The sequence below is a fragment of the Drosophila pseudoobscura genome, chromosome X (assembly GCF_009870125.1).
Source record: "Drosophila pseudoobscura strain MV-25-SWS-2005 chromosome X, UCI_Dpse_MV25, whole genome shotgun sequence".
Classification (NCBI taxonomy): Eukaryota; Metazoa; Arthropoda; class Insecta; order Diptera; family Drosophilidae; genus Drosophila; species Drosophila pseudoobscura.
In genome coordinates, this window is record NC_046683.1 from 210,016 (window position 1) to 235,291 (window position 25,276).

Sequence of the window (25,276 nt, forward strand, 5' to 3'; positions counted from 1 at the left end):
TTGACTAGCATATTCTTTTGTGACGTTTAGTAACTTCTGAAACTCATCTTCTTTTTATACCCGATACTCAAAATGAGAATGGGGTACATATATTAGATTTTTGGTGAAAATGGATGTATGTAACGTCCAGAAAGAAGCGATTCTGACCCCATGAAGTATATATGTATAATCGTGATCAGCATCAATAGCCGAGTCGATTGAGCCATGTCTGTTTGTCCTTTTGTCCGTCCCTATGAGCGCCCATTGCTCAAAGACTATAAGAGCTAGAGCAAGGACATTTTGTATCGAGACTTTAGCAAAATGTCACTGTTGCAAGTGTATTTCAAAACATCGCCCCGCCTCCTCCCGCCCCCCACAAAAGACGAAAATCTGTGGCATCCACAATTTCAAAGATACAAGAAAACCAAACACGTAAAATAGTAGAGAATGACTTTAATTTTTTATTGTTATACCCATAATGAGAGAACAATTTCATTCTTTCTTGCTCTGTCTCTTGGCTTTGCCAATTGCTAAATGTGAGTGCCTAGATCTCAGAGACTATAAGAGCTAGAGCAAGCAAATTTGGTATTCACACTCCTGTGATATCGAACCTGCACAAGTGTATTTCAAAATTTCGCCCCACCCCTCTCCGCCCCCGCAAAGGACGAAAATCTAGAGCAGCCAAATTTTGTATCTCACTGTAACAAGTGTATTTCAAAACTTCGCCCCACCCCCTGTGGCATCCACAATATTTAAGATACGAGAAGACTAAAAGCGCACAATCAGAAAGAACGACCATATCTACCAGATTGCCGAATCTGGATAAAGTCGGATTATTTTTATAGCCAAAAGGAACAAATCAATATGCAGTGGCTACTCAGCGCCCGACGACACGGTCAGACACGTTTTCTGTTTCTCGCGCACGCACTCTTTGTCGCTCAATGCAGATATACTGACTATGTATTGCGTATAAATGTGGAGTTGCGGGCGCAGCAGCAACTCACAACGTTCCTCCTCGTTTGGTTAGTATTTGGCTATAGCCTTGCATATGTTTAACAGCACTTTTAAGTGTTTTAATATTTTTTAAATCCTCCTTCCAATGCCATTCTGAATGATCTTCAGCTAACAATAAAAAAACCTTTCAAAATATTAAACCGATCAAAAAATTTAACAAAATTAGGTGTCACAAAATCAGATAGAGTCTTTGTTTTTCTTTCAAAATTAGGAGTTTCGCAGAAGTTTTGACACTATCATCGTCAAAACAAATTGTCAGCAATTTTCTTCATAATTTTTCGTTTTTCCATGAATGTAACTTTATCGCCAAACAATGCAAGTGCGATATTTTCATCAGATAAATACCACAAATGGATGCAGGTCTTTTTTAAAACGACGTTTGCCATTTTCCGACTAAATCCTTTTAGTTTTACATTTCGCATATAAATTGAAATTCCAGTTTTGGAGCTTGAACAGCTTATGTTGACTGAAAACAAAAATGTGTATGAAAAGTCACTAAAAAGAGATATGTCGCGCTAATATTTTCCTTCTCGAGTTATCAACTTAAGCTCGCCTCTAAAAATATTTATTTTAAAGGTATAAATCGCCTTAGACATCCAGCGTGCGTGGTGCATTGGTCCAGGTATTCGGAAATAATGGCCTTTCTCAGCCGATCCCAAACAAATTTGAGATAACTCTTGATTTTTTCAATAGTTCTCCTGATGTACCTGGTGTAGTCTCGGCACAGGACTCAAATGCTGCCCGTAAATATATTTCACTGATGTGATTTCTGCACGGGAGGTACAAGATTTTTTTGTCTTATAGTTTCTTTAGGCGGAATGTACCGCCGTTAAGTCGTCCAGAATTGGATACAGTTGTATCTCTGATTTTTTTTAAACTATTTCCCATTTCATTCATTCCTATTTCGAAAGTATTTTGGATAGACGAGGGTGGCAATACTAATAATACTAATAGTAATACTCTACACGTGTAGTCTCAAAAGCTGGATATTACTTTTTTATTGTTGGCTTAAATATTAACAAACCGAGCTGAAATTTTGCGAGCTTGATTATATTTTAATATTCTAAATCACACAAAAAATGCAATCCCATCAGAGCGATATATAGTATAGCTGCCATAGGAACCATTAGCCAACTATGATATTTCTGCACTTTGACCTCAAGTCGGCACCTCTAAATGTTGTCGAATCGGGCTCTTTATATTTTATAGTTTTCTGCCATAAGGACAATTTTTTGGCTCTAAAACCTTTGATTTTGATACATTTATAATTTGTTTTTCGCCCATACAAATAAGCGCAACACTGATACATATGTATTTACATATATAAATAGGTAATTTTGATCATGTATTTGTATTTGACTTGTGAAATTTGCAAAGTAGTTTCTTTTTATTTTATATTTATTGTTGAAAAAGATTTCAATATGAAATGCTGAGCAGTTCACACACAAGTTTGCATGCGTTTTTCTATGGTCTATGTTATACACACTGAAAAATCTCCAAAAGGAGAATCGGAGAAAGTGCAGAAAACGATATCTTTACATATACAATTATAATCTTATACATATTGACGACAAATATATACAAATCAATTTCGTGGAGAAACAAACGAAGAAAAAAATGAAAACAAACTGCAACAACAATCAATTTTCGCGCTTCTTACACTCGACTTCGAAATTCAAACTCGAACTCGAAATTATTGTGAACAATTGTAAATATGTATAAGATATGTATAGAGGGTTTAAGAACTCCAGCAAAATAGGAAAAATCAAAAATCTAGAACCTAAGAAACTCTTCCATTAGGAACACAAAAAGAAATCTGTATAATCAAAAACTAAAGAGTAAAATCGAGAAAATGTTTTTTTTTTTTTAATTACTGCATATATATATATATATTTTTGTTTGGGTATACATATGTAAGCTACTTGCACACATATATATGTAGATGTGTATCAACATTATCGATACAACATTCTGTTAACGGTTAATGGTAACGCTTATAATTACTGATTATGAATTATTTATAACTGCAAAAGCAGCCTTACTTTGTGTGCATTATATTCACCATAAGAAATACATAATTTAGCATGCAAATGCGAAAAGCGTTAGATATTTAATACCAATGAAATCAATTCTAATTAAAGACTAATTGAAGCAACAAAAGTTTTCCAGCAATTCATTCGGATTCTCATTGATACAACAAACGTTTCCTCACACAATTTTACACATATAAAAAAGTTTTTTGAATTTTTGAAATAAGAAAAACCGAAAGCAAACAAAATTTTTAGAGTATGTTTTGTTTGCTCCATCGGATCGAAATATCATTCATCCTTGAACAAAAAGTCCTAGCCTAACCTAAGTATATTAGCGCTTAAATTGGGGAGATACCGAAATTCACAACAGATATCCACAACCTGAGCTCCCTTTTTTTGTTTTTGTTTTTATTGTAATTTTTGGTATTCTACCTTGTCTTTTACCATGGTCTCCAGAGGGGCGGCTCAGGGGCTGGCTTGGCCGGTAGGATCTGCTGCAGGAACTCATTGAACTGGTCGCTGAGTGCCTTGTCGTGGTGCTGCAGGAAGCTGGACACCTGCACGGCGCACTGACGGAAGCCACCCCAGTACGACTCCGCCTCCAGTCGCTGCTGATGGGCCACCGGGCCAGAAAGTTGCGAGGAGCTGCATGCGCGTTGTTCCTGCAAAAGGTGCACGGCCAGCTCCAGGATGTCAGCCTTCTCCAACTTATTCAGCCCTGTTGTCTCCTACGCAGTTGAAGAATGGAGAATGGTCAGCTGGGACTGTTCTAGACTATGATCCCTACACCTAGGCTGGGACCTAGAACCAAGGCTACCTACCATGTGAGCTAGATCCGCGATAATAATCTTTAGCTCGTCCAGGCAGTTGTTGATGCGCGCACGACGCTTGCGCTCTAGCAGCGGCTTCATCACTTTGCGGTACTCAGAGGAGCGTGACAAGCCCTGCTCTACGTAGCCACCTCTAAAAATCTGGTTGCGCTTCATCTCGTTTGGAATATACGTGGACTTCGCAAGGGTTGCCGTGCTCTTGGCTCCGAATTGCACGCCGTTTTTACACAGACTGACTGTCAGAGCCCAGGTCGCCGTAGCAGCAGTGGCACTGGCAGTAGCAGAAGCAGAGCAGCGTTTTTCGCTTAAATCAGCTCCAATTTCTGATAGCCACTCCGACAGCAGACGAGGCTGCATTCTCCATTGACAAAAATAACAAGAAAAGAAGGCTAGCCTCGGAGGCCGGAGCTTTTAATACCCTTGCAGATTGATCGTTCCATTCCTTTTTCAGCTATAGGAATATTGTCAGCAGTATCTTATACTCAGAATATCATTCTATGATATCTGGATGACACACTGTTCCAATAAAAATAAGCAAAGAATATATAGGTCTGTGCAAAGATGATCGAAAAAACAGACTGTCTTATGGAAGTGTGTAAAAACTGCCGATGCCAGGCAAAGTTTTGTTTATTAGACTTGAGATAGTGGACAAGGGATAGGGGACCTGGGGCTTTTTCAAGTGGCAGAGACATGGATGGCCGTCCAGATCGTGTCATTTTTTTCTATGCTCGTTGAGCGGCGAAAAGGAAGGGGTGAAAGGGTCACCCTATCCATCCCCCCGGAGACCGGCTTAGCTGATACGCCGTCGAGCCACGATCTTTTCACGTTCACCATTAGCTTTGTATGCTACTAGAAACTGCACACAGCTCACCTCGCAACAGGTGGCTAAGGTTCTCCATTTCCAAGTCAAAATCCACCGAAATGACTGTCGCCATCCTGTTTATCCAATGGCGACAACGGGGAATGTGGCTCTGGTCTGGTCTCACCTGACAGAGGGTACTCTGTTACGTACTATAGAATTGCGTAGAATTTTTGATAAGTATGTAGGTACAGACGTTATTTGAAGAAACACTCCATGTAGCTACAACGCCTTTTTTGGATTTCCCGGATTTTCCGCGATGTCAATCTCCAATGAATCGGAACTGCGCCGCTGAGTCTCGGATTCTGTCTTTGTTGATCTTTCAGTAGTGGCTTTATTTTTTAAATGGCTTTTCGAGATTGCGGCAAGCCTTCCGGGAGCTTCCCACGATCGATCGGCCCGATCTTTGTGGCGGCTTTTAAACGCCACACATGACTGTGAACATGGGCTGGGGCTGAAACAGGGGTATGCGGCATGGGTAATGCGGAAAACACATGTTGTGAGCCCCCCTTACATTGCAGTTTTGCTCGTGCGCAAATTATAATGTCTAAATACCCTAATAAGGAGCTTCAGCATTCGATGACAGACCCTGCGAACTTTGAAATTGCTGAAGAATAAGAAATGCGTTAGAGGGAATGGAGTTGCCAAGGCTGCGCTCTATCAAGAAAGAATAGAAAAAAACAGTCTCGTCTCTCGCTTATGCTATTCGATCTACTACATTCTACTTTCGATGAGACAACCAGTTCAGATGAGTGCTTCATTCTTGAATGAATGTGATTCTTAGAAAGAGTTTGAGCTTGGAAAATAAACAAAAAGCTGTTGATAAAACCCGAAATATTAATTGAGCTTCAATTCCGAATACCATTTTTATTCATAGAGGGTAAGAATAACAGCAACTGTCAGCACTCTACAGATACAGATCGCCATGAGCATGAAGATCTCTATAAGGTCTATAGAGTCATTACGTCTCCACCAAAACACACGAAGCTCATTAACAATGATGCAGACAACTTGTCAGGGCTCCCCTCAAACTTTTTCAATCTGATCCGTGGACTGGGAGCGTGAGAAATAACGCGTTCATCGACGCGGAATGGTTCTCCCACCGAGTAGCAGGGCGAAATAATCAGCTTTTCGCGCATAACAACGCGTTGGGCGTTGAGTACCATGCATTATGTTGTATGTAACATTTGCAGGTGCCGAAATAAGGAAGCAGTTCGCTCTAGCTAGGGCTCAATGGCTCTGCCCCAGGACTCTAGATTGAACCTACAGCTCTGCAATATAGGCAGATTTAGGTTGTATTATTTCTGAAAGTAAAGAATGAGGTGCGGGTCTCGTCTCAAAATAGATTAATAATACATACAATACGGGTCGAAGTGAGGTGCAAGCAGTATGGAGAAGTATCATCTAGTATCGACTAGCTGCTAGGAAAAACTGGAGTAGAAGAGGTGTGGGAGTCGGAATAGGGATAAGGAGAAGAAAATTTTGTCATTACCCTATAAAGGGATCGGGACCCAGGGACTTGCAATTTTTTGGTTCCCTTTGTTTCGGCGGAGTTGGAGCTGGTTATCGTATAGATCTCGCGTAAAAACTCTGAAATCAAAAATGCCAAACCAAAAAGTAAATCTATTACAGATAATTGTAGAAACCTAACACCAGAATCAGCTTTGTCTTTTGCGAAGTACATATTCGAAAACCTGTATCAAATATAGAAAAAAGAAGGTCAAAATGTCCTAAAAATCACTTTATATTTTTAAAGAAACATTTTTATTCTCATTACAACATAACTCTCACGAGTAGTCTCCATAAATGTTCCCTTTTACTTGCCTTTTTTTATGTAATTTGGTTTCACTGTTCCTCAAGCTGTGCGATATGGACCATTTCCAGGCCCTAGTTCTGTGGAAACTGACTGTGGCTGAAACGTCTATAAAATTGCTCATTAAACATATGTATGTATATGTATCAGTTGAGGATAAGGGGTTGCTGGCAATGACTTACATCATAAAAACCGGTGCTCTCTACATAAATGCTTTCTCTTCTCTTGTGTAGTCTGCGAGATATTCCCAAGCAGCCAAATATAGACACAAGTTGTAACGCACTTTAAGTGCACTCCGAAACATCTTGAAATTAAAAAAAAAAAAAAACAGCAACAACACAGAGGAGACGAAATACAAAACAGCCATTTGAGGCATGTGATAATACGAGTACGAGACAGCAGCGCAGCAAGGGCAAGCAGGGACATGAAACGAGTCGCGTTGCACATTCGACATATGAATGCAGAGTTCAAGTGCATGCCATGACACAGACTCTGCTATACTGTATCTGTGCTGCAAAGTGTTTTTTCCCAGGAGCTATTTATAACTATTTCGTTCCCAGTCCTATCTTTCGGCACTATGATTATGACGCTGGATGCGACGCTGCTTTTGTTCCTCATCTGGTCATTTAGGTAGTCGAATCTTTGGTACTCTACTGAGCAGATGAAGTACTTGTAGAAATGGAAGGTAGGAATATAAAAGATATATGTGTAGACATTCGGAAACAGACAAGATTTCTTTCTAAAGGAATACCTGTGACCAATTTCTTTGAAGCCGAAGCAAGATGCAAGCATTCCAATTTACAAAACGCTCCTGCAATATGTATCTTAGAAAAAAAAACAGGCTCAGTTAGTCAGGAGCCCGACCTACCCTTTAAAAGGGAAGCAGGCGCCAAAACATACGGTTTCTGGATGTTGAATGCTGGGGCCGAGAATTTGTATTAAGAGTTGGGAATGGACATGCACATGGAAATGGAGATAAAGATGGATATGGGACTTTGACTGAGAGTCGGCCACATGCGAGGAGTCGGTGCAACGAAAGTATTGCAGCTGTGTGAGAGAAGAAGTCTATTTTTGGGGCCAGTAGTGCTGCTGCTGTTGAGGTTGCCACATGTGTTGCTAAAAGGCATTGTAATGAGAGCAGAAATAGAACTCCACTTGAGCAATGTCTCATAAAGCAGACTTGAAGTTTGGCGCGCAATGTGCGACACACACAAATATATGGATGCCTGTTATGTTTTATTTTTAATCTTTCGATTTTGGAATTCATTCTCTCAAAAAAGGCCTCTCACTCTCTGGCCTGCACGCAGTGAGTGCGAGTGATCAATTGAGGGAGAGAGCACTCATATAAGACGAGGAGTATGCGCGTATTTTTGGACAGTCTTTGTGCAGGAGCTCGTCGCGTTTGAACCCTGAGAACAAAAGCAGTGCAGGCGCACCGGAACCTCAATGGGCGTCATCTATAAGATTCTTAAGCAGCAACGTGAGCAGCAGCACCGGGGTCTTACCATGGACCTTAGCCTGAGCACGGCCACTAAGTGTAAGGTGCAGGCGGCCATTAAGCAACGCCAGCAGCAGCGCCAACTTGAGAACCACCTGGAGCCAGAGCCAGAACCAGTTCGGAGCCAGGAGAGGGATCACGACAAGGAAGAGCTTTCCGAGCAGCAGTTGCAGCAGCTCTGCCGCTTTCTGGCCGAGAATGCGGCACGCAAAAAGGTAAGGAAGCCCCCGAGAAACTTACCTGGTTGTGTGCTAAACGGCTTATTCTGGTGCAGCGCCAAAGCTTCAAGCTGAAATACGATAGCGAACTACCAGCGGATCATGTGAAAGATCGGGAACACGAACAAGAGCGAGAAGGGGAACGGGAGCAGGTGGAACTCTCATCGCCAGGCCAAGTCATAGAGATGGATCTAATCGAGCAGCTGCATCATGCCCACTTACCTTCCACAGCCACAGCCAGGAGTAATGCGTCCACGGCGCCACGTGACAGCATCCTGCTGAAGATACGCCATCAGATCTTCGAGCGGAAGCGACAGCGCCAGCGGCAGCTGGCAGAGCTAGTGCAACAGCGACTGGTGGTGTGGCGCCCGTGGTAGGGCTCTCCTGCAAGTACAGTCCTGGCCATAGCCATAGCCATAAGCGAGAGAGACTCGAAAACTGAAACTAGTCTAGGGTTAGGTTTTAAGAATGCTTTAGGTTTTATTCCTTCTGCAGAGTGATGATCGCGCTTCTCTTCCATTTTTCCCTTTCTATTTTTTTTGCTGTTAATTATAGTTAATAGTAATGATTTTTCCTTAGCTTAAGTCGATGCACGAGTATGTAAAAGAGCTTCCCATATATTATGTATTCTGAATGGTAATATTTTTTTTTTGTTTTAAAGAGGAATGAGTGCACCATGTATTTTTTGAATAAAACTGTATTATTTCATTGTAATTATTCTTAATTTTTCTCCCGAATGATCTCTATATATTTTAAGCAACTCGTACTCGTACTTATTCCTTCAAATTTTCTCCCAATTCCAAAATTTCAATATTTCGCGGTAAAAATTCAAAATTTTGCCCCTATTGTACAACAACACCAGTTTTCTGTGGTCTGTTAATCATAGTTAAAAATGAATTTTCCTTAGCATAAATATATAGACCAAGTGTGCGAAAGATGCAGGAGTTGCCATATATTATGTACTCTCCATGATGCTTTTATTATATATTTATTTTTTTGATTGTTTAATGAGAGCAATGAGAAAAACATTTTGTTTTTTTTTTTTAATTGCTTGATTTATTTGAATTATTTTTAGTTCTTTCCCTTAAATACCAACATTTTTGGAGGTCAAAATTCGAGCTCAGTTGAATTTTCGTTGGATGATTTTGCTTAACATTCGATCTTTCTTGGCTATTAACTGAGATTTCACAAAACGCAAAAAGATGAGTTAGCATTTGACATTCCATAGCTGGCATTCCATTCCGAGGATAGTTATGGTTATGTATGAATCCGATTGATTATTTGATCTTGAACTGAATATTTTTTTAAAGATCTTTCTGATATATTTAATTTTGAAATATTGCTTACATTTATATTTATATTCAATAAGTTTATCGTCACGTATGCCACATGATTGGACAACGAATATCAAAGCAAATGTTTTGTAAAACATACCGAAACGATTATTGTGACCGTTTCAGAAATTCATACCCTACCAACGTTTTTACGGAAATCGCAGCGACTATGGTCACCACTGCTATGCTTATCGAACCACATATACGATATATTGTGACCACGACTTACTAATGTATGTTAACGCGTATTACACCATATACATATGTACATGATAAAGTACATACGAGTATGTGGTGCGGCAAATGATTTAATTGCACCGCACATCGTTGCTTTCATTTTGTGGAATATCATGACAAAAATACTTTGGTACGCATGCGCCACCTTTACTGGTCTTCTCAATGTTTGGGGCTACGGTAAATAGATATTTTATAGTTGTAAGGAGGGTTTCTCTAAGTGGATCGGAGGTACACACAGACTTAGTTTGGTACTAGTGGTACACAGAATGGAGAATTTGAGAATATTTTCTCGCATTCCCATTAGACTGGCAGAAAAGAAAATGTGAAACCTCAAAGGGGAAGTAGGCCTGGCTCTTAGCTCAACCCCCGTAAACAAGAGTGCTACATTCTCTAAGAAGGTTCTTCCGTGATTTTTGTGACTAAACTAACTAACTTAGACCAAATTTAGAACTAAATGTACAATTGTTTATAGTGGTTACAATTAATTAACTTAACAAATCAATTTACACAACAATTTAATATTAAATTCGTTAGACGAAAGGTGCTCAGGACCTGTACGATCAATTACGGAGAAAATTTTGACTCTCCCTCTTGCACCCACCACTTAAATGCTAAAATCAATTGATACGTTAGTGTATATGTAGATATATATATATACAGATAAATCTCAACTTACAGATAGACAAGTGTATACATAAATACGCGTTTCACACAAATATCGATTACTTATAATATTGACTTATAAATTTATAGATCGATATATAGAATAGTGGTACCCATTGTATGTGTGTGTTTGTGTTTACATCGCATGATTCTCCATGTGTTTGTCTCTCTGTTCTGTCGGTCGTTTTGTCGATCGCTCTGTCAATATTTCGTACGGTATCTCTGCATCTGTTAATTTTTTTTTTTACATAAAAGTATAATTATACCAGACACACACACACACATATGTATTTTGCTTCAGGCGTCTAAGCAAACTATCTTTTAGATAACGTTTTTTTTCCGAAAATCGTATTTTCACTTATCACTTTATTTTTTTTTTTTAATATAACGCCAAATATCGATCTTAACTAAATCCTGAATACCGATCAGTTTTTTTTTGCACTTAAGCTCGAGAAATCTGTTTCGAGAAATTTCTGTCTTTCCCAAAGAACATTTTTTATGAATTGTATGGCGTAGCACATTATCTAAGATGTTACATAACGTTCAGAGTAGCGTATACTCTACAATATATGTATGTATATGTATATCTTATCGAGATGATAGAAAGTAAGTTCATACCGTAGGGAATATCGGAGCTCCAAAAAAAACTCTCTCTCTCTCTTTCTCCCAATCTGTCTTTTTTTCTCCCATATTCTTCTGTTTTTTTCTTTATATTCGTCTGCAGCTAAGCTTTCGCGAATATCGTATCGACTAAACTTATGTATACTTACGTATTCTCATGTATTTTACTATAGTTTTGTTTTTCATGCCCTTCTGTTTATCTGTAGCTAAGCTCGTATAGTATTCGAGTATTCTATCTAACTATTCCGAAACAAGCTTCTACATGTTTCAGACCGTAGACCGTACATGAGTGAATATGTTAACGTATACTACACCATACAACATACGATGGTGTTTAAACTCTTCCCCAACTTTCTTTGTGTGTGTGTGGACTGAAATCTATGTATTGACATTTCTTATCTGTCTTTCAAATACACTTGGTATCACTCAGCGTAGAACTACCAATCAGTGTGTACATATAAATATGTTAATAATATTATTAAGTTACTTATAAGTGGACATCTAGATATTCAAAAGACAAAGACATGTATTTTGTACGTTAGTCGTCATGAATACGCGCTATCGTTATTGATAGTTCAAACTTAATGCTTGATATTGACAGGATAAGTCTCAGACTCGGGCTCGATCTTGGAGTGTGGAAAGGTGGTGTCTGCAGGATAGATGGGATGTGCTTGAGTGCTTAAACGGTCGTGGTGGTAATGTGGGGGTTAAACTGTCGAGGCTAGATGCTGGTAGAGCGTCCCAAATCAAGGCTCGATGTGGTGGTATCTGTTTTATTGCGGTTGAAATGGGGATGCTTGGACACCTTCGCGAAGTGCACCATTGGCATGCCCCTTTCTGTCTGGACGGGCTAATTGATGTGGGTGGCGAGTCGGGTTTGGCAATCGTGGCATGCATTTGGGTATAGTGACAGTAGTGGTATAATTAGAACTATTGCCTGCTTGAGGTGTAGCTGCAGCTGTGGCCGCAGTCGCCGGGGGGCTAGCACTCACCTCCAGGTCCACCTGGTGGCACAACTGTCCCTTCAGCCAGGGCCACTTGAAGGTGCGGAAGAGGGTATTGCGGAAGTCCTCGCTGAAGAGGCAGTAGATGTAGAAGGTAAGCGAATAGTTGATCAGTTCCAAAAGATTAGCACTCGCACGGAAGACCTGAAACGGGAAGCTCGGATACACTTCCGAGGCGATGGTCATGTGAAGTATAGCCATCGGCGAAACGCAGACCAAGAATAGGATCGATGTGCTACCCAGCAGAAGAAATAAACGACGCTCCTCCGCAAACTTCCTCGGGTCATCGTCCTTGTGGAAGTTCGAGTTGGCCCGGGTCAAAACCATTTGGCGGCGGCGTTCGCAAGTTTGTCGGTATACAATCATAATCTGCAAGTTCAGGCCTCCGATCACCACTGTCGGAATCAACTTAAAGACCATCTCCAGCATGATCTTGTATACCTTGTAGAACATGGTTTGCTGGTAGATAGTGTTATCGCGTCGTAGATAAACATAGACATCGGGAGAGGAGAGAATGCACTTAATCAGCTCGCCCCGGAAGATGCTCGGCAAGTACGCGATGATGGTAACCAAAGAGGTGAGAAAGACCACCAATCTATAGATCAAAGGTAAAGTGGACAATGGAAAGATGCAAAAAAAAAATCAAAGGCTCAGTTTCGTAATGTACTACAAAAGATATATATGTACATATAACTATCAAGTGCGCGTATAATAACGGAAATTTTACCATTTTTTTCATTTTATTGTAAAAAGTATCTAACAATGCAATTATATTGTGAATAAAGTTTGGGTACCACAACAAAATCGAACGAAAACGTTCTAAAATTACTGCGCGATACTCAGTCAGTTGAGCTCTCCTCCGCCAGAAGGCGCACATTGAACGAGATATAGTGGGTGAGAGACAGAGAGAGAGAGAATGACACTGAAATTTCATTTGTTTTTATATATTTGTTTCTGGCTATAATAATGATCCCATCTGGTCAAAATTCGACAATCTGGTTAATATGGCCATTCTCTATGATCCTGTGGTTTGGTTAAAAAATTGTAAAAAGAAAAACATGATTCAGTGCGATGTCACAGGTCCTACATACAACATTTTGTTTCTCGTATAGTTTCCGAAAACTAGGCGTCAAGCCAGACAGACGGTCAGACGACTACTGATGCAGATCAAGAATATATATACTATATGGTGTCGGAAACGCTTTCTTCTGGGTGTTAAACACATCCACATCCACCTCAGAACTAGTGTATCCGTAAACTCTTAGAATACCGGGTTATACCCGCACAATTTAAATGATATTAAAATAAAATAATAATTGACGAGAGATAGATAAATATCCCTTAGCCACCAGATCTTCGTTCTACTCACCCAGGCCGTCCCATGACGGGGCGCGTGACTCCAGGATGGCATACCGAGACATAGCGCTCGAGTGTCAGTACGAGAAGCATCATCACGCCCACACCTGCGGGAGGAAGCAGTTCCGTTAGTTCCGCTAGTGCTTGGAGGATCGAAGTGCGCGCTGGTCAGGCGAGCACTCACCCAAGCACCCGTTGCCCAAGTAGAGTTCCAAGTGAGCCGTGTAGAAGGCGGGACCGAACTCCTCCCACTGTCCCCGATCCTTGTGGACCTGCATACGGATGCCGAAGGGTATTGCGAATAGAATCGCAAGCAGTGCTGCGGCGGAGTATGCTACAGGGTGAGGAAAGGAGCGGAAAACCAATGGGATTAGCTTGGTTCAAATCTATAAAAATGTCCTATATGGCTGAGTCTATGGCGGCATAATTATGGCGCCGTTTTCACCCTGAATGGCAACAGGAAGCAGTCGCGAACAGCACCCAAACACTTTTCTACTCGCACATATACTCATACAAATGTATGTACATAAATATACACACATATGTACATATATACAATAGCGACACTCAACTGCCGAGTGAACTGAATGGCTTTCCTTTCCGGTTTGCCTTTTTCGGCATACTTTTTCCCTCTTCTAGGACTGCTTTTTGGATGTAAACTTTTGCCTCTTGATGTGCGAATGTTTGTGTGTAGGGCTACGAATGTATGTTTTTTATTGATTTATTATTTTGTTTATGGCCATATAATTATATTATCAGTAATCTCATGAATGAGCGTCTGTTCTGTGCTCAGATCGACTCTATTCTGGTATGTGTATGGATGTGTACACAGAGCAATTGTTGGCTATTTGATATCCCGGTCCAAAAACGGAAACACGCGCACAATGGGGCAATAGGGGAAGATGAAGATAGTCCTCTCATAATGATGGCCATATAATTGGGTACAGGGACACATTAATAAATGTCAGTTTTGTTTGTGCCAAGCCTGACAAGTGTGCTGCCATCATCACATAATTTTCTCATCACATTTCAGATTCAGCCTTCTACATCCTGCGTCCTAGCGCCTGCCAGCCCAGGGAAACTATACAAATTTCTGGTGATTGTCTGTTAACATCATGACTACTCTATTCTGGCGGGACATGTGGCTTGAATTCTTGGGGGCCCAATGATTTAGTTCTGTAAAGATCACAGATCCATGAAAGAGAGATCGAAATTTTCTGTGGCGCTATGTCATTCTCCCAGTGGATATTAAAACATTTTTATTCCCTGTCAAAGTGCATAATTGCAAAGCTGTACCGAGCATGCCACCGCTCAACCACTCTTATAAAAGCAATCAGGAAAGGGGAGTGAGAAGAGCCAACATTTGGTGGCAATAACCTCTAAAGAACGAAATGGTGAAACAGTCGGCTTGATTCGTAAAACGGCTGCTAACAGCTAAATACTTTTGTTATTTTAATAAAATGATCTGGTCGGCCTTATAAGGGAACGGAGAGCTTGCTCTGATTTCGGTCATAAGTATGGCCCTCCCTTGCCATAAGACATCTCTTCACAACTTTTATTTACTGGCACTTGTGCAAAGCTGAAACAATGGTGATACATATTTCAGCAGCCAGAAGGCAAAAGGGTCTGTCGCTTTGCCAGTCTCCATTTCTACATTTGTCTCTTCCTCCGTTTCTTCATTTGCCTCTTTCTCTTCGTTCTCTCTTTACTCCACTCTACTCTAGTTGAATCAGTCCGAGTTCTTGTTTAGGTTCATTTTCTTGGCTGGGGCAATCGAAAGGCAATCAATTATGCTGCCATCGAATTCGAATTACATTTAAAGCATTTTAAATATTGTTTTCTTAGATACTTCGGTCAACCTCTCTTTTCCTACACATTTTTTATTGGGTCAGGAGCTACCTTTGGACACACTCTGGACATACTCTGGTCTTGGAATGACTCCTCAAAAGCCACTAAATTTGAGTGTGGCGATTGTGCCAATTTTATACTCTATTTCTTATAATGGCATTTGCTCAGAGTCTTTAGAGCTTCGGCTTGACCATAGTCATCTCTTTGTTTTGTTTTTTTTTTTTTTTTTTGTGAATTGTTTGCTTAGTAAAGTGAGTTGTCTGCTAATGTTGATCTGGTTTTCTTGCAATATTCGTTTTGACGTCGGCATTTATGAGCTATAGTCGAGGCTAAGAAATTGCTAACAGCCGGAGTTGACAAAATTGTGTTTCTCCCGTTTCTCTGCCGTTTCGGAAGAGTGAGGAGCTAGCTCATTAATCAATTAAACTGTCATGGAGCAAACGAGTGTCTAACAGAGTTAAGGACATCCTGTGCAATACAGGACAATGTCTATGAGGCGCTGCCCGGGAAAGCTTTGTGGATTTGCATAAATTTCGACGGGGTTAACCAGTCTCATCTAATGAAATAACTTCCAATGAGCCAACACAGACACTAATATGCGCACACACACACACGCACACAAACACACACACAAAGAGCTGGTACAGAGAGCTGGTACAGATAGCGAGATGAGAGGGGGAGACGCACGCATACACATTATCGGCATTGTGTGGGTTCATGCCTACACCGAGAATTTCATCAAAAATCGTCGCGAGGTTAGGTTAATGAACAAATTCTGCAACACAATGGATGTTTTTGCAGTGGGGAGGGGATGCCAGGGCAGGGAGGGCAGGAGCGTGGAAACATTAGGGCACATTATCAAAGGAAAAACTCAATTTGGCAATCAGCCAACAGTCAAAAGTCAACAGTCATCCATTTTCCAAAAGAATGCCAATGGAGCTAGTCAAATTCAATGTTTTTCTATGCGAAGACATACGAGTGTCTCCTAGTGGATTCCGGATTCTGATGGCTACTTACCCCGCATATAAATGTAGGCGGTGCCACGCATGTTGCGACGGGTAAGCACAATTAAATTGAGTACATTGCCAATGATTCCCATTGCACAGATGATGGGCAGCAAAATCCCATAGCAGTACTCACGGAGAGTCTGCGTACGTGGATCCTCCACATCCTGTGAGAAGGTAAAAAATTATACATATATGTTTACTTAAATCGTTTATAAAAAAAGGAGAGCAGCTCATAAATCATCTATCACTTTGTCCATACTCGTAGTTATTTGTGTGGCAGATAGCTCCCCCTTTTGTGTCTTGGATGGGCTGCCACAGATACAAATTCAATAGTCGACTTGACATTTTTAGTCTTGTGTCTTTTATGCACATATGTACACCCAAACCCCATCCATTCCTGATTACTTGACTTTTGTTTTTCGTCTCTGTTTCCATTCCTTTTTCCGTTTCTGTGTTCGCTTCGAACCAAAGTTGTATACAAAGCCGCTTCTACATCTCTTCGAGAGTCGGGGTAGGAACTTTTGCCACCAGCACTCAGAATGGAGTATGGAGCGTGCTGTGCCATGAAATAAGCTTTCCCCTCCGGGACCCTGTCCGTCTTTGCTCCTCATTCTGCCTTTTGTTTAACTAAAAAACAGTTGAGAACCCCATGGCGCCTAAAAGTAGGCAACAGTTTTCCCTCGCAGCTGGCAGTCCCAACCAGAGCAACCAGAGGGCGAACTATAGCGGGACTTGGTGCCTTGGAAAAGAGTTATGCAAGGCTGACCCAAGGCAGTGGTAATGTCGAGCGAATATATCTTCAGCTCAATTGCCAGTTGATTGAGGAACAGACTTACCGAATAGAGGACAGAGTGGACAAAGGACAGTCGGCACTTGGCCTGCACCTGTATGGATGAGAGACTTACCCGGTAGATGTCATCGCGCAAGTCGGTGCCAAAGACGGGCGTGGCATTGGCAGCTGCGTCCAGAACATCAGTGGAGCTGCTGAGATTAGACCCCCAGATAAACGAACAGTAGGCGGGATCCTCTTCGGTGTGGTATAGCCTCGTTATCATTGTTGTTGTTTTGCTGAGAAATCGAGAATCGAGTTTAATTTGTGTAAGTGAAGCGAACCCAACACAACACAACCGCCGACCAGAGAAAGAGAGATTGCAAGTAAAAATAGCCAGGATTGGGAGAAGGACTGGTACTGCGACGCACGAATAAATAGAATGCCTTTGCAATGCCAGTAATTTAAATATAGCGATGAAAAGGAGACGAAAAAACACTGTGACGCGTCTAGCGGAAACGGAAGCGTTCACTTGAACTATAGTGCGATTAAAACAAAGCTCAAAAGAAAGAAAAACACAAGGGCGAGAGGAATAAGAAGAGAGAAGTGGAAGAGAGAGATAGCGTAACAATCGGAGCTTTGATTGCAGGACAAACGCGCGCACAAACAAATCAACAAAAATTGAAAAGCAGCCTATGAAAGCGTAAAAGTAAAATGCTGGAAATAATTGCGGCCAGTAAGCAAGTTGGTAATGAAAAGGAAAATAAAGGACACATTTTTAAAGGTTAGTACATTTTTCACTTGCTCTACCGCCAGCTTTAACGTAAAGCTTGTAATCGGTACCCGTTCCTTAAAGGATTTTATAGTTCGGGCTTAATGGACTGAGTGCCACTCACTTATTTGCTCTTGGTTGGTGGAAAATCTTCGTAGTAACTGCTTTCTTTCTTAGTAACTATTAAGCGTTTAATTTTAATTAATTTTATTCTCATTTATAGCTCTTTTGCTTCTTTGCAATATATATTTTCTTTTGGGGTCTAATCTTTTACTCTGTAAACTTCATCGAATTATTCTCGAAATTAAATCGTTCGATCGTGAATCAAATAACTTTGCAAACTTTTTTTGAATTCTTCTCGAAATACATCGAATTATGATTGCAGCTTTTGATTGTAATGAACTTGGAACGCTTAGTGGTATCTATTATCAAAAACAAGGAAAAAGAGATGGGCTAGAGCGTGTTCTGAGAAAAGTGCGTGTGTAACGGAATTTCTCATGGATATTTTATTATGTGAAAGCAGGAGACTGCGTCTGCCTTTGCTGTCTGTCATTATGTATGTGTGTGTCTGCATATGTTATTTTCACGCGTTAAGCGGCCGCCACACCTCTTTCAACACGTGGCCCACTGTTCAAGTACTGCCCGCAGTTGGCTTTCGCTAGGCGTTAAAATCAACTTTGACAGGCAGTAGAAGCAGATGTACAATTTTTTAATAAATGGCCCGAACGCCGAACAAAAGGCAACCGCTGATAGTCCTGCGAGTCTTGTTGATGAAATTGTGCCTCCTAGAGCTTATCCTGCGCGAAGCAGAGCGAAACAAAATATTTCATTGACTCATCTCCAATTTCCGGTTGGCGTCAGCGAAAGCAGCAAAAGGCAACAAGGTGCACTGATGGGCATGCCATCCGAAAGTATAAAACAATTTTCGCATGCACCCATTTGTATAACACACTTACGCACCGCTTTCCGAGTGCTTCGTGCGGTGACACAAATATGACACAAACTTAATTTCCCCAAGGTAGAACATACAAGCACTCTGAATCCGTGACTGACTGGTTGGGATAGGATCTGTATGGGCTGTGGGACTTCTGAGAGCTCTTCAAACGGTGCCTTCACAGCGAAGACACCGGCAGAGAACTCTTTGTGTAACCTTTAAATCTGACGCTCAATTTGAGGCTCGGTTTGATTCTGAGTCTGAGTCTGGATCTCATTCTGACTCTGCGTCTGGAGATGGCGATGAAGTTTGGAAGGGCAGAATTTATGCCTACGATTATCATAATAATTTGCCAGACCCAACCAGACCAGTCCGACACACACGACAGCTCTGGAGCTATCTTGCTCTGGAGCTGGATTTAAAAGTGTGGGGCTGACTGTGTGAGGGTGTTGACTGTCAACTGTCAATTTTCGCTTGTTAGTTTTTTGGTGTTTTTATCTGCCTGTGCTGCTGTCCTGCTGCTGTTTGCCGAGCACTTACAGTTATTGCGGTTTAGTTCGCCCGGCAACTGAATAGAGACCCGGATCGGTTGTGGTTCAGCCATCCCCTCTTTGGGGCTGTCTGAGCTTTGGATTTGTTTTACATTTTGCTGGTTTTTTAGTTGGGTTCTGCTGCGGCGGCTGCTTCTGCTCAAACTGCCTTGTGCTTTTCATTTTATTCGGTTAACAAACAGCAGTTTGTCATTTAGACAAACACATGCTCTCCTCACATGGGTGAAGAAGAGAGAGAGCTACATACTGACTTTGGCTTTGGCTGTTTATCTTCCACTCAATACGTACGGCAACCCGAAGCACCAGAAGCACCCGACGCAGGGCTTAATCGAAGGAAGGGCTTGGGCTGTCTCGCTCTATGGCAGGGCTTTGAGCTGTATGCCAGCGATCCATCTATCTCTATCTTTGCCGCTTTCGCTGCCGCATGCGTTCCGGCATGATTAATGCCTTTGTTTACATTTCCCGCTTTCCGCATTTCTGTCCCTGCCCCTGCTCTTACCCTACCTTCTGGCTGGTGGCTGCCTGCCAAGCGAATGATATGTTTAACAAAAAAGTTTAACACAAATTAAGTCAAACTGGCAGCGCTTAACGATGTGCTACATAGATGAATATCTGTGTGGGTGGTAGAGTATCTATGTATTGGTTACCAGCTGTTCAAGGTATGTGTGTGGGTGATACAAGGTTTTTTCCACTGATAGGAAGGAATCGGACTTTCGACACGGACTGGACTCGAGCCTCCCATTCGCACACAAAATGACATCAAGCCAAGTGACATCCCCCCGAAGGGCCGAAAAGAGGGCCATGACAGCCAGGACACACACAGCCCCACAAACCCCCTTCTGGAAGGCCGCATACATACATGCTCGCAAATTAAGTTTTGCTTTGGAAAAAAAAACCCAACTGTTAAAGGAAATCAACTCAAGACAAAGTTCAAGTGGATTGCCCAGAATGCTGTGAGGCGGCCAATGGTCTTCTACAATCTAAAATATTTTTATTTAAAGAATAATGTTTAGAAAAGCTAACCATACAAAAAAAGACTTAGGCCAGCAAATTCAACAAGACGTTTGATTAAAACGTGTCAAATAATGAGAAGTCGACATTTTGTATGACATAGTTCTGCTGCTGGTAATTAATATAAATATATAATAATCTTTATAACATATCGATATGAAACTTTTCTGGATTTACTGTGATTTCTGTTCCACCCACTGTGGCTGAATCTAGTCTCATGTGATTATTCTACTCCCATAATATACTCATAGACACATGGTGGATTTTTTAAAGTCTGCTGGCTGATGTCATTTAGGTACAGGACAGCCTACCATATGTGTCGTTTCCAACCATTAACTTTTTAATTTCCTAGTAGAAAATGGTGGCTGCCGAGGCTGTTTGCGGTCCACCTTTTGGCAATAGCTTCAAGGACTCTTTTCGGCACTGTTTTCTCTTAATTACGCAATTGTTTCATTTCATTTTTGTCGCTCCTCCAATTAAGATTTTAATTAAAACCCCAAGGCGGCACAAGTTTATTGCATGCCTGCCCGCAGGTCCTTCTCTTTTTGCCATATTTACGCTATATTTAAAAACGAGCTTTTAATCGAAAACTTATCGCAAAACTTGCGACTGGCTACATTTTTATGTACAGCAGCAGAAGCACCATCGGAAGCGGCATCAAGATTGACCATAAATTGTCATGACCAGTTGACGTTGGCGCTTGGAAGCAATCGAAATTACTTACTGGCTCTCTCACTGCTCCACTGGCCCACACTATTTTAGGCGTCTCGCTGCCAGAGATAAACATGCAATGTGTCCTTAGTGCCCTTGTCCGTCGGGGACAGGCGACGTGCGGGTCAAATAAAATACGTTTCAGCGGGCCGCCAACTTTTGGCAGCTGATGTTCACCGTCGTGGCTGAAGTTTAACTTCACGATTTGTGAATTCTCCGAATCCGAATCAAATCGTATGTCGTGTTGCTACTCGACAAATTTGACTTGTGTTGCTACGAAATGCAGCAGGGCAGCAGCAGATAAGAGTCCGTCAAAAGGAAGGAGACGACCAAGGGTATACATAGTGCCCATTGGCATTATTCGATATTTTTTTCCGAAGAGCATGACAAATTTTAGTTGTAATGAATATACATTTTCGATCAAACAAACCTTTTTTTAAAAATTGCAACTACGAATCATTAATAATAATAATATTGAACTGGGATAGGGGCAATCGGACTTAAAACAGTTTTCAGTCTGGAAAACTTTTAATTTTTGTAGATAACGAAATTTGTAAAGTCTTTCCAAATATAATACGAAGTTTGATTATTACAAGTATTCTGAAATATGCATATACATCTATGTATATATATGTACATATGTACCTATAATACAAATATTTCTGACGCTTAATATTATAAAATATCTAAGTATCAGGTTTTTTTGCAAGTTGACTAGAAAGAGAACACTGCATCTCATATTATATAAAACAAAATCATTTGAAAGTACATATGCAACGTTATAGTATTATAAAATTTTAAAAACGGAATTCATCCTGGGCTCGTCCCGACAAAAACGATAGCAAGGATATCATACGACATAGACATTAAAATGTTGTTAGGATGTTTAAATAGGAATCGAAGCCACCGTACCAAATATGCTAATAATTTTAATAATGTATAGCATATCTTCTAATCAAGCCATGGAAATATGACAAAAATCTATTTATTAGAATTCTACATTATTACTCGTATGTTTTAACACATTTTATTAGAATCATATTATTATTTTAATCTGTAATATATATTATTTAATAGCATTAAGATCGGTCGAAAAGGAAGTTCAAAAAAGACTTTATTCCCATAATCTGGCTCCCCTCTCTTTCCCCCTCCTGTTGATGTTGCTGGCGTTGCTATTGTTGTTTTCGAGACTAGCGCGGGGATAAATTGTAATAACGTGCTGACCCCGACACCAACACAGCAGCACCTATTCACATACATATGCCACCAAGTAAACAAGCGGTACTTGTGGCACAAAATGGCGAGACTGTTGCCGCGGGTAGAACGAGGTTCAGCAGGGAGAAGTACGGGTTGGGTTGGAACAAAAAAGCGGAATGCACTCAAAATGAAAATCAAATGTCAACTTACCCCCAGAGACGTGCGAAGGGCAATGATGACGCTCACGTTGGCTGCTGCGCTGCTCTGGCGCTTTTCTTCACTGGTGTTGTGGATTTTGCAACACGTTGTAGTTTTAGTTATGTATAGTTGAAGTTTTTGATTGTTGATTGTTGAAAGTGCTGGTGTGGTGTGCTCTTTGGTGCTTGGAAAGAAGAAAGTATAACTTATTTTAACCAATTATTATAGTTTTTCCCCGTTTTTCTTTGAACGGTTCGGTATATCAGTTGTTACTTTGGCAGTTGCTGTTGCTGGGGCTTTTGATGTTGGGGCAGTGTCAATGGCTGCTGGCTCTTCGTCGTCGCTTTTTGGCAGTGACTCTTCGATTGGTTCGATGGTTGTTTCGTCTGAGTTCCGCGAACTCAGTGACAGCATCAGTGGCATAAAAAAGATAGGATATAAATAAAACATAAATCTGCACTTAAACGTGGATCGGCGATGGTAATGGTGGTGTTACTGGTATGGATATTGGGCTTCGTGGCCGTGGTGGTGGTATTGGTATTGGCGGAGACTCTGGCCGTGCTTTCGGTCGAAGCCGCTCCGGGGGTGATCCGTCTAGTCAGCATACGGTACACGTCATGCAGATGCAAGTTCCCAGGAAGATAAGAATGCTGGCGCTTACGACCATGATTACCAAAATCATCCTGTCTTTAACTTCTGGCGCCAAAATTTAGAAACGGTAGTAATGGAAGCACTTTGATGGTTCAGAGGGAGCTCCGCCACACGCAGAAACTTTTGAAGAAGTTACGAAACTACACTTTTAAAACTGTATGCCTTTTGCACTTTGCACTGACGGAAATGTTTCAGCTAAATTCACAAAAAAAAAAGTTCTTAGATGGTTAGTGTCTGAAATCTGTGACTGTGCTGGTTATTCCAGAAAGGCCGTTTTTTTCAGGGTGAGGGCTTAAGACTTGATGTTTGCTGCTTGTCGAACTTATTCTGTGGATGGGTCTTGCTTAGTATTTCTGGCCTTGGCTACTGGTCCTGTTGCTTATGCTATTGCGTTAGCTGGTTTTGCTGATTGCGCACGACTTTGTGCTTAGGGTCCTGATGGGTAACTGAGCCGAAATGGCTGGCGCAGCCCCTTTTATAGCAGTTGAACGATGCTTTCAATCGGGGTTGAATGTCGCATTCAACCAGCGAATAAGTAGGAACATTTTGTCTGGAATTTCCCTGTCTCGCTCTGGTGCAGGTCGATCGGCATGATTCGGGAATCTGCCACTGCACTGCTCCACAGTGCGGTGCCATCTGGTGCACAAGCTTCATGGGGGCTTATTCTTCTGGTTTCTTAAGCACTTGCAGGATTACGGATTGCTCATCGACTGCCGAGTGACGAAGCATCCGAGAGCCCGTGCACAAATGCCCCTCTCTATCTCTATGGAGGTCTTCCCTAAGATCTGGTGATGGCTGCCAAAGCAGGGAATGGCCTCCGCCTGAATGCTGCCTGCCTACGCTGTTGAGATTTGCACGCTCTACCCCATCTTCTCCAGGCCCTTCTTCCGACGCATCCCATTCGAAGGCCCATTTGGCAAGCGGATGAGGTCGTCAACGACGCCAGCGTCGAACTCACTTGAGAACTATTTTAATAAACGTTATGCACGCATTGTCCTTCACCCTGTTTTTCTCGACTGTCACTGTGTAAGGGAGTATGGGTGAATGGGTGTATGGGTGCGTGCAAGTTTGTATGTGTGTGTATTATTTCGCGCCACGGCGATGCAGTTTTCCTTTGCACTTTTCCTTCCTCCAACTGGCATCCCTTACTTGGGGTATATCACCCATTTCATTGATTTAAAGGTAGATCAGATGTCTTGAAAAATCGAACCCATATGGTTAAATATTTTTGACGGGCCCTACCCGCAGAAAGAATGTTAGAATAAGTATTTCCTTTTACTTGTTTAACCCGACCGTTGTGATTCAATTTATTTACAATTTTCAGATGGGATTGACAACGGCAGGGCTTTGGGGGACAGGCACCAGCACCCTTACGTTTACGCCCTTAGTGATCAGTAAAATTTTGTTTCTGCGGATATCCAGGTGCTGTTGCTCGAATTGGGTAATTGTCACTGATTAGGAATTCCCCCTCTTTATTCATATTTTCAATCAAATAAATAAATAAATAAAATCAGCACCTGCTGCCATTTTTGTGTGCCATATCTACAGGTGCCCTATGAAATCCTTACCTGCTACAAACAACCTTCTATATGTGTTCAATTCTGGGTTTTTCTGTGGCCATTTCTACGGCAACTAAAACTAAAAAAGGGAAATTCCTCGTTTATTAATCATTTGTCAATTAGAATGGAAACGTCACCTGAAACACACGCACAAATGACATGTTGCTTTTGCATTTCCTGAGTCGTGAATGCCATCTGAATATTTTAATACTGCTGGCAGTTTAAATTGAAATAATCAGGCAGGCTCAGTTTTTCATTTATTTTTGCGGATTACGTTTTCAGCCAAAACGTTTCGTTTTCGTTTTAAGATTTTCCAGTTTACACATATTTTTTCTGTTTGCACCAAAACGAAAATTGTTGTTGCCCTGGCCAATTTTTTCGAGCCAAATTTGAGGTTGGGTAAAAATAAAATTATTTATAAAGAAATCAAAAGTGAAATTACCCTGATATAACTATTATTTTCCTTTTGCAATTAAGCCTTGTTTCGTTGTACAAAAGCCGTTTACTTTTCATTTCGTCAACGAAAATGTTTTCGTTTTGAAAACGAATAAATATTGCGGAATGTGAAAACAGGAGCCCCAATTTATCTGTATTCAAAAGTAAATCGAAAAA

At 41.1% G+C, this 25,276-nt stretch overlaps 3 protein-coding genes across 8 annotated transcripts; 1 reads left to right on the forward strand and 2 right to left on the reverse strand.

The window, feature by feature from the left end:
- Window positions 1–1,703: 1,703 nt before the first annotated feature.
- On the reverse strand, window positions 1,704–7,227 carry Hesr (HES-related). Of its 2 annotated transcripts, XM_033382486.1 has the most exons (3): window positions 6,708–7,227; window positions 3,845–6,633; window positions 1,704–3,751 (listed from the first exon to the last, which is right to left on the reverse strand). In XM_033382486.1, exons 2-3 carry the CDS (start codon window positions 4,208–4,210, stop codon window positions 3,464–3,466), a joined length of 654 nt encoding a protein of 217 aa, XP_033238377.1. In that variant the 5' UTR covers window positions 4,211–6,633; window positions 6,708–7,227; the 3' UTR covers window positions 1,704–3,463. The 2 variants fall into 2 exon arrangements, with proteins under 2 accessions (XP_033238377.1, XP_033238376.1); XM_033382485.1 differs by having other exon boundaries at window positions 3,845–7,227.
- A 640-nt stretch (window positions 7,228–7,867) lies between these two features.
- Window positions 7,868–8,833, forward strand: Him (Holes in muscle). Of its 2 annotated transcripts, XM_033382487.1 has the most exons (3): window positions 7,868–8,101; window positions 8,147–8,238; window positions 8,298–8,833. In XM_033382487.1, exons 1-3 carry the CDS (start codon window positions 7,972–7,974, stop codon window positions 8,616–8,618), a joined length of 543 nt encoding a protein of 180 aa, XP_033238378.1. In that variant the 5' UTR covers window positions 7,868–7,971; the 3' UTR covers window positions 8,619–8,833. The 2 variants fall into 2 exon arrangements, with proteins under 2 accessions (XP_033238378.1, XP_001354343.2); XM_001354307.4 differs by having other exon boundaries at window positions 7,868–8,238.
- Window positions 8,834–10,844: 2,011 nt separating this feature from the next.
- On the reverse strand, window positions 10,845–23,555 carry LOC6901015 (probable G-protein coupled receptor B0563.6). 4 transcript variants are annotated; one of them, XM_033382483.1, is made up of 7 exons: window positions 22,728–23,555; window positions 22,467–22,638; window positions 17,217–17,379; window positions 16,322–16,475; window positions 13,641–13,790; window positions 13,470–13,563; window positions 10,845–12,695 (listed from the first exon to the last, which is right to left on the reverse strand). In XM_033382483.1, the coding sequence occupies exons 3-7, from the start codon at window positions 17,364–17,366 to the stop codon at window positions 11,870–11,872; spliced, it is 1,374 nt and encodes a 457-aa protein (XP_033238374.1). In that variant the 5' UTR covers window positions 17,367–17,379; window positions 22,467–22,638; window positions 22,728–23,555; the 3' UTR covers window positions 10,845–11,869. The 4 variants fall into 4 exon arrangements, with proteins under 4 accessions (XP_033238374.1, XP_033238375.1, XP_002134499.2 ...); XM_033382484.1 differs by having other exon boundaries at window positions 22,467–22,659; XM_002134463.3 differs by having other exon boundaries at window positions 10,845–11,946; window positions 12,089–12,695; window positions 22,467–23,555.
- Between the last annotated feature and the right edge of the window lie 1,721 nt (window positions 23,556–25,276).

What these genes read in the sequence shown, in the direction of transcription:
- Him (XM_001354307.4), top strand. Translation starts at nt 7,972, where the DNA reads ATGGGCGTCATCTATAAGATTCTTAAGCAGCAACGTGAGCAGCAGCAC. An exon ending in AGAATGCGGCACGCAAAAAG is followed by an intron (nt 8,239 to 8,297) that starts GTAAGGAAGCCC and finishes ATTCTGGTGCAG; the next exon opens with CGCCAAAGCTTCAAGCTGAA.
- Hesr (XM_033382486.1), bottom strand. Translation starts at nt 4,210, where the DNA reads ATGCAGCCTCGTCTGCTGTCGGAGTGGCTATCAGAAATTGGAGCTGAT. An exon ending in TCGCGGATCTAGCTCACATG is followed by an intron (nt 3,752 to 3,844) that starts GTAGGTAGCCTT and finishes TCAACTGCGTAG; the next exon opens with GAGACAACAGGGCTGAATAA.
- LOC6901015 (XM_033382483.1), bottom strand. Translation starts at nt 17,366, where the DNA reads ATGATAACGAGGCTATACCACACCGAAGAGGATCCCGCCTACTGTTCG. An exon ending in TGCGCGATGACATCTACCGG is followed by an intron (nt 16,476 to 17,216) that starts GTAAGTCTCTCA and finishes ACCTTCTCACAG; the next exon opens with GATGTGGAGGATCCACGTAC. An exon ending in CGCCTACATTTATATGCGGG is followed by an intron (nt 13,791 to 16,321) that starts GTAAGTAGCCAT and finishes CTCACCCTGTAG; the next exon opens with CATACTCCGCCGCAGCACTG.